Source organism: Tachypleus tridentatus, chromosome 7, assembly GCF_004210375.1.
Source record: "Tachypleus tridentatus isolate NWPU-2018 chromosome 7, ASM421037v1, whole genome shotgun sequence".
Lineage (NCBI taxonomy): Eukaryota > Metazoa > Arthropoda > Merostomata > Xiphosura > Limulidae > Tachypleus > Tachypleus tridentatus.
Window position 1 is genome coordinate 34,226,579 of NC_134831.1, and position 13,719 is coordinate 34,240,297.

Here is a 13,719-nt window from a genome sequence, read left to right on the forward strand (position 1 = left end):
ATTATTTTATTGTAAAACAAATAAAAGTTCTACGAGCAAAGTTTACATCACTTGAAAGATTTTATTCATGTGTGTGTTGAAGGGGGAAAATAGGTAAAAGGCAAGACTTGAATAAAACATTTTTTCATCGTGGAATGTTAACGATTATCTCCTCTTCCTCTGTCTTTCTTGACTTTGAGTCAAGGAATGCTTAGTTCACGTGCAAGTAAGCTACTGTTAAGGTTAAAAATACCAGTACCACTACAGTAAACGTCACAGAACACCTGTTAAAACATAATTTTCCCTCAACATTTAATTGAATAAAATGTTACAAGAAGCTCTAGACATTTATTGTCCATCTAAATATTATTATTACTATTTAAATGAGTATATCGTGGTTCGAGCAATATTTTACCAGTAAAAACAAGTTTTCAAAAGTTGTATCTTCAGGCTACTGACTAAATGATTTGCATCGAGCACGGTATTTCATTTTCTGGAAGACATCATCCACTTCTTGTACTCCACAGTGGCACAGCGAGATGTCTGCTTACAAGGCTTAATTGCAAACAAACATATTATTTTATTGTAAAACAAATAAAGGTTCTACGAGCAAAGTTTACATCATTTGAAAGATTTTATTCATGTGTGTTTTGAAGGGGGGAAATAGGTAAAAGGCAAGACTTGAATAAAACTTTATTCATCGTGGAATGTTAACGATTATCTCCTCTTCCTCTGTCTTTCTTGACTTTGAATATGACATAGGATTTAGTGAGGATTAAAAGCTGTTCGGAATGACGATAAAAGGTTGTAGCGACATTGTAATGTCAGTGAATACACCGACAAACCCTACCTTGAAATAACGTCTGTGAAACCGTGAATTAGTAACTGACTGTTGTATTTTCGAGCAGTGTGAATCAGTACTGAAATAACAAAGAAAAACTCTGCTTGGAAAGAATTGTATGAGAAGATACCTCTCAGGTCAGAGCCTAAGATAGTAAATCTCAGTCTCCGAGATATTGATAGATATAAGAGACTACGTCAAATCAACATAAGAAGTGAGAGTCTTGGTTGTTGTTAAGCGCAGAGATACACAATGAGTCACATAAAAACGAAACCTGTTATTTAGTTTTATAAGCCCTCAGACATATATGCTGATCTAGAGGGATTTTGAAAGACATATTTGTAATGAATTGTCCCCAGGTGAGACAGTGGTATGGTTACGGACTTACCATACAGAAATCCAGGGTTCGAGTCCCCAGATCCCCCGGTGGGACAGCGGTAAGTGTACGGTATATTACGCTAAATTCAGTGGTTTGATTCCTCCGTGATGGATAAAGAAGATAGCCCAATGTGACTTTGTTGTAGAAAACAAACAAATTGGATAATTAAAACTTTTTACTTATATAATTTTAACAAAGTCTTTCTTTGTCTAGCTGGCTGAGCATGGCCGAGCGGTTATCGTGTTGCTGGTGCAAAAACAATTAATCACAATAAATTATTAAACATTGTCTTCTGGTGGCTCATCGGTAAGCTTGACGGCTTACGACGGATGTGCAGGAATACCAGCCCTTTGTGTATGTATATTTTAGAGAAAATTCTGGAACAAAAATTTTAATTTTGTCTTACATGTATTGTCTTTACAAATGCAACAAATAGATTATTTTGTTTAATTTACTCAGTTCACCATACTACATGTAATATCTTTTGTACAAAAAGTATAAGGGTATAAGTACAAAGGGTATAATAAATGTACGCAATGATTCATAAACGTGGGAGCTACAAAACCCGAACGGATAGCGATTATGCTATTAACAGTACTTCTTTAAAATACATTGAATTCCTTTCCGTGATTTCAACGTGAAATATATTACTAGCGTTTCCGATACTGCGTACAAAGACTATAATTCTTAACTTTAATTTTTTATATTAAGTGTATTCATATTACTGTGAAACAACGTTTGGTTTTCCTTACGTATAATTCACATATCAGTTAACTGTTTGCTTCAATGTGAACTTAAAAAAGAAGGCTATCTGCACTCTGTCCACCGCGAAAATCGAGCATCGGATTTTAACGTTAAGATCATATTAGTTACACTGAGTTAGTAGTTTTCATTCTCTCTCTCTCACTCTCTTCTTGGTAAAAACGGGAGGGAATAGAACTGGTGTTTTCATCAGGAGGACATCTTAACTGATTTTTTTCTTTTCTTTTTCACTTTTCCGTGTGCAGACACTTTCAATTATATTCGTACTTACAAGCCGTATCGTATGTGTTTGTAACTGTTACAGTTTAGCCAACATTAAACTATATATTAATTCTGGTAGCTTAAAGAAGCCGACGAGAATTTTGAGCCTCCGGTACTTTAAAAGATCTCACACTTGAAGCTGTTTTATATTGGAAAGATTTCAGTTTAGAACTGTTGCTCTCAAAGATGTTCTCTGTCTCTGGTGATCTTAAAAATACGGCATTTTTTAAACTTGACTTCGGCTCTTCAATCTCGTGATTCCCTGGAAAAACGAAAACTCCCACAATTCGTTTAAAAACTCAATAAGCACGAATGGATTTTTTCTTCCATCAAAATTTTACAAAAGGTCGAAGAAGTTTACATGGTGATGAAGTGTTGCAATAAGTATCGTACGAAAAACAATATGAAAATGGTTGTTTTACTAATGAAACAGTAACAAGTTATCAGTGATGTCGAGAAAACCCACTTGTAGAGAAATATGTATGCAAAAACGGCTCGCTTGGGTTGAGAAAATATTTTACGTAGAAGAGCGAACAACGTTTCGACCTTCTTCGGTCATCGTCAGCTTCTCAAAGAAAGAAAGAGGTAACTGACCGGAAGCTGACCACATGTTTGGAAGGGGTTGTGTAACTGAGTGTCGGAATGTAAAGGGCGGTGTCAGATGTTTGAATATATAATTTTATTTTATTATATTTAATATAGGTATAAAGGCGACATTCCGACACTCAGTTACACAACCCCTTCCAAACATGTGGTCAGCTTCCGGTCAGTTACCTCTTTCTTTCTTTGAGAACCTGACGATGACCGAAGAAGGTCGAAACGTTGTTCGCTCTTCTACGTAAAATATTTTCTCAACCCAAACGAGCCGTTTTTGCATACAGTAACAAGTTAATAAATGACTCTTGGACAACAGTAGAGTGTTTAGGTAAAAAGACGCTTTGTTTGTTTGTTTGTTTGAAGTTAAGTACAAAGCTATATAATGAGCTATCTGTGGTCTGGCCCAGCATGGCCAGGTGGTTAAGGCATTCGACTAGTAATCCGAGGGTCGCGGGTTTGAATCCCCGTCACAACAAATATGCTCGCCCTTTTAGCCGTTCAGGTGTTATAATGTTACAGTCAATCCCACTATTCGTTGGTAAAATAGTAGCTCAAGAGTTGGCGGTGACTAGTCTTACACTGCTAAATTAGAAACGGTTTGCGCAGATAGCCCTCGAGTATCTTTGCGCGAAATTCAAAACAAACCAATCTGTGATCTACCCATTCGGTTTTTAACGTAGACATGGACCCCCTCCCTAGTAGAGCGATAAGTCTACGGATTTATAATGCTAAGATCGGGGTTCGATTTCCCTCGGTGAGCTAAGCAGATAGCTTGATATGGCTTTGCTATAAGAAAAACACACACACACGCGTAGACATGATGCCACTGGTGTATGTGTGTGTGTGTGGGGGGGATATTCCTCTAAGAGAATTTTGATATTCTTTTTCTCTGGCTTCAAATAAAATAGTTAGCTTGTTGAATTTCATCCAAAGCTACTCGAGGGATATTTGCGCTAACCATTTCTAATTTTGAAGGGATAAACCAGAGGGAAGGCAGTTAGTTAACACTAGCAACCCTTGCCTGACAAATACTGGGATTTTATCGTCACTCTTACAACCCACCGATGGCTCCAAGATAAAGGGGAACGAGAAATGTTTGTTTGGAATTAATGAAAGCGATCCAAGATTCCTCATATTGAAAGTCTGACAAGCTCGCCATAGGGCAACGTTCGGTCCTCAAATGAGAGAAACATGTAAATTTTGCCATTAAAACAATACGATCAATTACTTTTATCCAGTAATCTTCAATAATATTAACTTAATTGTTGCTGAGAGCTTATGTTCACTTAGCCCTTTATTGAAAATTATATACTGAAACATTGGTGAACGTGCTTTGATATATTTTGTAGGTAAATAGTAAAGTGATTTTAAATTAAATTTGGAAGTACTTTTGTTACAAGCTGTTTATTTAATTTGATTTATTCACATTAGTGACCTAGGAATTCAAGAACAATTATGCTCTCGAGAGAAAACGTGAATGTAGTAAGAAACTAAACGCCCAAATATAAAGATCGTGGAAAAAGTAGACGATGAAAAATATAGATAATGGAAGAACTAGACTACCAAAGATAAAATTGCGGAAGAACTGGATGCCCAAAAATGAATATAATATAGAAACTGGGCACCCACAGTTTGTGTGTATAAGTGCTTTAAGCCAATAAAACAATGTTATTGAAAGTGAAATGATATACAAAGGCCTATTTATTCAAACACTTTGTCGTAAAGTTTGGAATTAACGACCACAAATTATTTTTTTTGTCTTCGGGTTATGTATGTAACAAACTATTTCTTATGGTTATCTTACTGATTTTAAAACTTGCGGCTATGGCTCTCGACTCGCATTTTACGGATCACGGAAACGAAAATTGTCCCGAAACATGCTCACATCTTCAATTGTGGTAATGTTATCAAGTGACAGTCAATTCCACTATTTGTTAGTAAAGAGTAGCCTCATAACTGGTTGTGGGTAGTTTTGACTAGCTGTCTTCCCTCGAGTCTCAATTAAACGTTTTGCGGCACATGTAAATGAGTTCGTATGACAGGAAGCACTGTTTTATCTTCTTTGCCATGAATAATGATCTTAAATGGCCATAAGAAATAACAGAAAAGTGACAGTATTGCTGCCTATGTTTATATTATGGCCTTTGCTTAAGAACTGAGGATATAGCAGCGTCTCGCTATTCTAAACAATCGCTGTTGCCTATTAGAACATTACTTGTATATTAACACTATACAGGGTGGACCGTAGGAGCCCCCATTCTTTCCAGTAGCAAACTATTGAACTTCATGTAAGAATACTTATGTTATCAAGTGCAGACACTGTCGATTGTAATTACGTTTTTATTTAGGGGGACATTCAGTGATATTCATCCTGTAAAATGATGATTAAAAGTTAAGATTGCATGGAAAGATCATCATGCGCCCACTTGCTGTAAATTTATTATTTCCAAACGGTGTGGTAGAAATATTTAAATAGTATTAGCTTTTTTTTCCATTGGTGTAGTTGCCCATGCTCTGCCCTTCATACTTCCCAGCTTCCCTTTTGTATTGTTTTATTTAACAGACGTGTAAAGACCAATTTCTTGTTACCGGTTTCAAAACAACAGTTCTGGTTCTTCAGTTTCATGTGACTCTACAGAGTACTTTTCCTTATGCAGAGCCTCCTAGTAGCACGGTAAGACAGAATTAAACGAAATAATGCTCTACCTAACGCTGTTTCTAACAGCAAAATGTAGTAACCATGAATTTTCTTTTTGATAAAAAAATCAGCTGTCAGTAAAATTGGTGGATTTGTAGATGTTTTACAAGATTTACTGATGTGTAAAAACACTATTAATATGGATTGAAATACAAATAACTAATTATTATAGAAACACGGGTTTTATGATTCAGTTCAATTCCTGAAAATTGTCTTTAATGAAATAAACGTTTAATGGCGATCAGAATTTCACACGTATTTCACATGAAGCCCAAGTTATTAGTAATGTACTGAGTACAGTAAGAAAATAACACTTATAATATGCATATGATTACTTCGCTTGATCGATTCAGCGCAAAGTCAAAAACCGATTAAACGAACAGTTTTACATTTTGAATACTGAGTAGTAAAAGTAGGGTTAATCAAGTGAAGTGAACGTAATGAATTATGTAAAGTGTTTAGAAGAACTGATTAATTGGATGGTTTTACATTTTACAAAAGCAGACTTAGCCAGATAAAGTGAACACAACGAATTATGTACAACTGTTAGAACGTGTTTTAATATACTTTACGTTTTTTTAGGTTTACAAGACTATTACATTGAGCCATAAATCAGCCGTCATGCTTTATGCTTTCTGTAAAAGAAACAAACATAAAAATCAATGGTCGTCCTTTTACAGGATTATGTTAAAAACAGGATAAGATAATTAATAGTCTTGCACTTGCTTGGAATGTGCCTGTTTAACAAAAGAGTCACCTTTGATTAATATGATGATTTCCCTTCCAGTCTCTTCTATTAAACAACCTCTCTTTCTTTTGTTGTTTGGGTTTCAAATTCACTTTGTACTTTCTGAACCTACGTTGCCCTTGTTTCCTGACGTGGAGCTGCCTCTCTTTGGTGTATTTGCATAACAAAAGCGTTTTGTTCTATTTCTTATCCTTTTCAGTCTTTCAAAAAAGTAATGAGTGTGGTGTAGCACCTCATGGCGACCGTAGATTCAAGTCCTAGTCCGATTTCTGTTCGCCATCTGCTCATTTTTCCTATAAAACACTTTAATAAAACGTAAGTATCAAACGACTAGGCTAGTGCTTTAAGTACGTTTTTTTGTACTCACAAGTCTGTTTTCCTTTAATAAAATACAAATGTTTATGTTTCAATGAAATACACGTATTTATGTTTCACTAAGCAACTTTAGATTAAATCAGTTTGTGTGAAATACTCAGTACTTTTATTTTTAAATGGAGTATGCAATGGAGTTTCAGTGATGACGAGAAACCCACTTGTTGAGAAATTTATATGCAAAAACAGAAGAAGGTCGAAACGTTGTTCGCTCTTCTATGTAAAGTGTTTTCTCAGCCCAAACGAGCCGTTTTTGCATATAAATGCAATGGAGTTTATTTTGGTAAAATAAACAACAACAACAAAAAAAACAGTTGCACATAACGTAAGAAATTCTAAGTTTCTGTGCCATTACATATGCAAGCCTAACCATACCTGACGCATAACTTTTCTTGTTATGAAATATTTTTCACGATGCACTGTGTCATTTTGATGAACTTATCATGTCATTATGTTTTCTACTACACTGAAAGAAATTAATGTGGTTGTTGAGATCAGTCGAAAATGGGATATTGTCTCAAAAACTTGTAATAATTGTGGAATTTTCGTGTTTTATAGAAACAGGAGGTTTTTTTTGTGGTATTTATAAAAAAAACTGTTTACGCATTATCTTCACTTGTGACTTCTTTTGTTTTGTTCATACACTCATCTTTGATCTATTCACTACAAAATAACTAAAGTTAATCCAGGGTGGTGACGAGACCTAAAGCTACAAGATCATACAGCCCTCTAGCGATGGTTTTAAATGAGAAATAAAAAATAATAAATGTACTTGAATGTCAAATATTAATTTTAACTCACCATTCGAAAACAGTAAAAGCGTGAGGCCAAAACCAGTTAAGTTTTCTTGCACTAAGTACCCGTTTTATCTCAATAAGGTTCTGATGAGATTTTGGTTAAAATGAAAATGTGTAAGCTCGCATTAGGCAAAAAATAACTCAGTTGAATTAGTACGTTTTCAAACTTCATACAAAACTCCATTACGTAAGGTTAAAGAAAATTTCTTATTCTAGTTAAGGTAAACCTGGGCTAATAAGTAGGTTAGTATATTGTAGTTCTAAAAGTTCACGGTACAAGTCCCGTTGCCACAAAATAATTGTGCTTTGCACTTTGGGAAGCTGTGGACGCGTTATAAAAGTGACAAATAAAATAAACTATTCGATTGAAGTACTCTAAGAGTTGGCGGTAATTCACTTCGTTGAAATTCATCTAATTTCATTGATTGTTAATATCTTAACAAAAATGTACTGCAAAGATGGCAGGTATGAGTACCAAAATATTAATTAAAATAAAGTACAGAACAAGTGTTGACCTTCTTAGGTCATTTTCAGGTTAACAAAGAGAGTTTGAAACTAGCCGTTACTGGATGCATTTCTTAAGGACGAGAGTGCTAACGGGTGCGAGATTGTAGGGGATATTGCAGTTCAATATTAGGTTTTTAATTAGTATAGATATAAAGGTATTTCTTTATATTGGTTCAATTTTGATTTGAGTTCCTGTATAAGTAGGACTTCTTTGAATTTGCATTTGTTTGTATTTGTTTCCCTGTTGATTATGCTGGTGTTTTCTATGGTATGGTGTGTTAATTTGATTGGCAGTTTAAAAATGTGTGAAGGTGTTTTTTTTTTTAATGTAATTGAATCTGATTTCTAATTTTCGGCCTGTTGCACCGATACAGACGTCGTGGGAGTTGTTGGATTGTATTCTATAAATAATGTTGGTGTTATGTTTTCCGGTGTAGTTTTCACATAGTATTGAGTCACATGAAACTGAAGAACCAGAACTGTTGTTTTAAAACCGGTAACAAGAAGCTGGTCTTTACACATTTATTAAATAAAACAATACAAAAGGGAAGCTGGGAAGTGCCTAGACGACTACATCAATGAAAAGAAGCTAATACTATTCAAATATTTCTACTACACCGTTTGAAAGTAATACATTTACAGCAAGTTGGCGTATGATGATCTTTCCATGCAATCTTATCTTTTAATCATCATTTTACAGGATGAATATCACTGAATGTCCCTCTAAATAAAAACGAAATTACAATCGACAGTGTCTGCACTTGATACCGTAGGTACAACCCTGTACAGTGTTAACATAGTGTTAAAATAGCAAAGCACTGTTAAATCCTCAGTTCTTAAGAAAAGGCCATAACATAAATATAGGCTGCAATACTGTCATTTCTTACGGCCGTTTAAGATCATCGTCCATGGTGAAGACGGTTAAAATAGTGTTTCCAAAACTGTGTACCGAGTAAGTGTCTCAGGTGTGGCGAAGAATTTTTGTAATCACTGAGTAATGTTTATTTAGTATTGTAAATGTATTATCAACTTATTGTTTCAAATTTGATTTATTTCGTCCTTGATACACAGTATAACAGTAATTTTCTGCCTGTCTTAGTCGTGTGGAGGGGAAAGTGCCACTAGGCCTGCCATACGAACGTACTTAGATGTGCCGCTAAATATTTCGGATATTAAACGTGTGCCATGAGCTGAAAAAATTTGGGAAGCACTGTTTTAACCTATTGAGTTAATAAAGTTAGTAAGTTTGTTGAATTTTCGCGAAAGGCTACTATCTCCAGATAGAGTACCCATCGGATGAACAAGTGAAATAAAAACTATGAAACTGTCCTTCTTTTTCCTTAACGTGATTTACATTAAAAGTGCAATAAAAATACATAATTGAACCAATACCGAAAAGAAATACATACTATTTTCAAGAATTTTACCAATATGAAATTAAATGGGGGCCAGTCCTTTTCATGACCTTCCCCACGCCATCCTGTATCACTGTGTCATGTTTTTCTGATTTGATAGTTTTTTCTAAAATAAAATGGGGGTCTCAAATATACCCCTATGACCTTCTTCATGTCATCCTGTATCACTGTGTCATGTTGTTCTGATTTGGTAGTTTTCCGAAATTAGATAAAGGGCTCAAAATTCCCCCTCCTATGACCTCCTTGATGTTATCTTGTATCATTGTATCAAGTGCCTTTCTTTTAGTCCTTCAGTTAAATCTTAGGGACGGTTGACGCATATATCATTATGTAGCTTTGCGTAAAAAATTTGTAGTGAAGAAGTTACTTAGCGGTTCTCAATGGGAAACGATACTCTATACCAGTGATTCCCAAACTTTTTCAGCTTGTTACCCAATTTAACATGCCACATTAAGCATGTTACCCCTTTCACAAAATGTTTTCAACATTGATATACATGGCTAAATTAAACTAGAGATATATTGCACTTTATTTATTACACTTTATTTATTTACAATTTATTTATACAATTTATTTACACTGAATTACACTTTTAATTATTGTATTTGGTCATTGTGCATTTCTAATGAATATTGCCAAAGATGTCAAGAACATCAGTGGGATGGATGGAGTTGCATACTTGAAGCTAGTTTAGGAATTATTGGCTTTGTGGTTGAAAGTGCCAGCCTGGCATCGTTTGCAACATTCAAGCGAGTCCTCTTTTTTGTTTTCATCCCCAGCACGGTTGAGAACCCCTTCTCGCACAGATACGTTGTTGAGAATGATACCAACAACTTCAAGGCTCTCTTGGACAGAGTTGGCGAGTCAGCTAGTTGTGAAATCCAAAAGGAATCTGCATTTTGGTTTTGGAATTTGACTTTCAAGGCTTCATTTGCTCGCATTGTGATCCACTCCTCCTTTGCAGGGAAATCATCATCATGAATGGCCTCATCAGGTACAGAAAAGGGATGAATGATCCACTGAAGACTGGCTGTTTTTTAGGTCACTCTCTGGAAAGTAGTGCTGCATGCTTGTTTCAAGCCCCTTCAAATGGTCGCTCATCTCTTTGTTGATGGTCTGTAAAAGTGATCCAATATCATAACTATTCTCCTCAACAAACTGGTCTAGGATAGGAAACTGAGCGATTACTCCTTTCTCCAAGCGTCGAATCCAGAGTCTCAGTTTTACCAGAAAGAAATGCAGTCACAGTGTGATGGGCATCAATGACAGTCGTGTTTTGGCCCTGGAGCTGCAGATTATTACTGTTCAGCTCCGCAAATATGTCAGCCAAGTAGCAAAGTCGAGCAAGCCACTCCTTATCAGTGAACTTGGTAGCAAAAGGAGATTCTTCTTGTTTCAGAAATTCCTGAAAAGCCGTTCGGAGCTCAATGACACGACGTACAACCTTGCCTCGTGACAACCAGCGAACATCGGTGTGGTAGAGCAGAACTTGATACTGCTCTCCCATTTCCTTGCACAGCTCCCTGAATATGCGCGAATTCACATCCCTGGACTTGATGAAATTGATGATTTTCAACACATCTTCAAACACTAATTTCAGATTACCAGGCAGGCTTTTTGATCCAAGAGAGTACCGATGAATGATGCAATGATCTACAGAAATTTCTGGATTCACAGCTTGTATGAGGCCCCGTAATCCACGATTACGACCCATCATCGACGGAGACCTAGATTAAAAAAGAAAAACTATTATAGATTGCGTCAGTTAGTCATTCTTACTTATCTTTTGCGTTATAATTATATGGTTTTAATTTAATTTAATTTATTTTGGTACTTTAGTATTTCAGTACGACAGGCACGATACTTTTTTTGTGAATTATGTATAAAATATTAGCTACACTACAGCTACTTGTACAATAAATAAAACTATATGACTATATGCCATGTAATTCATTGTATTTATACTAATCTAGACTTTATATAAACATCTCTCCTACCTGTTGAACGCTGTTCCAATCCAATCCATTCGTGGTAAAGAAACTGTTGATGATATTGAAGATATCTTCTCCCTTCGTGGTTGTCAGCAGATCTTCGCATAATAGGAACTCTTCTTTGATCTTGTCCTGGTGGACGTAACGAACGAACCCAAGGAGAACAGCACAACTGGCTACGTCACACGATTCATCAAATTGCAAGGAGAATTTGCTATATGAGCTTTCCTTGATCTCTGTTGTAACTTGGGACAGAATATCTGATGCCATGTCATCGACTCGTCGGCGGGTTGTGTTGTTTGATAGAGATATGACACTCAGTTTCTTCGCTTGACCCTCCCCACATACCTTGTTTACCATCTCGTATGCACAAGGCATAATCAGATTCTCTGCAATGGTGTGGCATTTTTGTTGTTCGGCAACTTTATATGCAACAAAGTAAGATGCTTCGACCGCAGCTTGAAGCTTTTGGGCTTAAATTCCAGATGAACCGAACTGGATATTCTTCAGTGTTACAGCCCGGCGCTGAAAATAAGCCTGATCCTCATTTTGAAGATTTGGATGGCACTTCTGGAGGTGAGCTGAGAGTTTTGATGGCTTGAGGCTTTCATTTGTCAACACTTTGTGACATACTACACATTGTGGCCGATCCTCTCCACCAGAAGGTAAATTCACAAAGCCATAGCGAAGAAAGGCGTCAGAGTAGGTGCGCTTTTTAGACATTTTATTGTTTAATCTGCAGAAAAAGAAAAAGAAAAACTATATAAAAAAGTGTGAACAATGTGAACTTATTATTTATTTTTTCATGCCATTTTAGATAGCATTAAAAGAGCTTATTCAGCATAGGAATGATGTAATAGTAGGTAAATACTAACTATACTGCACAGGACAGTACACATACATACCAGGTTTTGTCTACCTCGGCTGATGCTCACATAGAAACTGACAGTGTGAAATAGAGGCAACCTCGATGAGTCATCAGGGTTACTGAGTGACTTGTGTTCTGAAGCATACTTGTCAAAATACTTTTAGGTTACCACACACTTAGATACATATTTTTTCTTTTCTACTACTGTATATTAGTTTTTGATGTTTATTGTTATTTGGTTTAACTTTATTACATACTTAAAATAGGTTTAATTTACAACTTTACATACTTAGACTAAGTTAACATTAATCCTAATACCAGCTACCTCAATGTTTTCTTGATTTTCAGAATTTTAACTTTTTTTCTGTCACCCCTCCATTACCCCCGATAAATTGTTAAATTACCCCCAGGGAGTAATTTACCCTCAGTTTGGGAACCACTGCTCTATACTAATATGGAGGCCTCAATAACCTTAAAAAAAATCCTTACCATAAAATAATTCTTCCACATACTACCACTTGCAATTTAGACTAAAGAACATCTGAAATGAAAAGTCAAAAGTCTTATATTAACTTAGTGTTATGGAAACACTATGTTGCATCTGAAAGTCAGTTCCCCACAAACTGACACAAAAAGGCTTCATTTTTGGATAGTCGCGCAAAGCTGCCTACGCTTACCCTAATTTCAAACCAATAAAATAAGGTGAAGGAGTCTATCAATAACATCCACCGCTAGTTTTGGAGCTATTTTAACCCAACACTGAGACTGGATTGGCATTCTTATAACGTTATACTTAGTCTCAGAATGCTGAAAGGGAACTTGAACTGTCAGATTCGTAAGCTCCCAAGTTAACCACTAATGCCACGTCTGACTCTTGTCTAAATAACCAGGCCCGGCATGGCCAGGTGGGTTAAGGCGTGTGACTCGTAATCTGAGGATCGCGGATTCGCATCCCCGTCGCACCGAACATGCTCGCCTTTTCAGCCGTGGGGGCGTTATAATGTTACGGTCAATCCCACCATTCGTTGGTAAAAGAGTAGCCCAAGAGTTAGCGGTGGGTGATGATGACTAGCTGCCTTCCCTCTAGTCTTACACCGCAAAATTACGGACGGCTAGGGCAGATAGCGCTCGAGTAGCTTTGCACAAAATTAAAAAACAAACAAACTACACCCTTGTGCAAATTAATTGAAACAAGACGGAAAATTACGATTTTTTTAATTTTTTGCGCTTTATTTCTGAGAATCCAAAAATTACTCACAAATTAATACATGATATGACCGCCTTTATTTTTCAGAAGATAATTAATCCGCTTTGGATTAATTTTGTTGACTGCAATCTTTACTAATTTTTGGATCGCGGTACCACACCTCAATTATGGCTTCAATTAGCTTATCTTTCGTAGTACAGTCTTTTTCTCGAAGTCTTTCTTTACAAATCGCCCAAAGATTTTCAATAGGATTTAAGTTCGGAGAGTTTCCAGGCCAGTCCAGCACCTTTATTCGCG

The 13,719-nt window shown here is 36.1% G+C and overlaps 1 protein-coding gene across 1 annotated transcript; it reads right to left on the reverse strand.

Moving 5' to 3' along the window:
* Positions 1-2,302: 2,302 nt before the first annotated feature.
* Positions 2,303-11,655, reverse strand: LOC143257647 (protein FAM200B-like). The gene is made up of 3 exons (XM_076516691.1): positions 11,354-11,655; positions 10,545-11,083; positions 2,303-2,484 (listed from the first exon to the last, which is right to left on the reverse strand). Exons 1-3 carry the CDS (start codon positions 11,380-11,382, stop codon positions 2,303-2,305), a joined length of 750 nt encoding a protein of 249 aa, XP_076372806.1. The 5' UTR covers positions 11,383-11,655.
* Between the last annotated feature and the right edge of the window lie 2,064 nt (positions 11,656-13,719).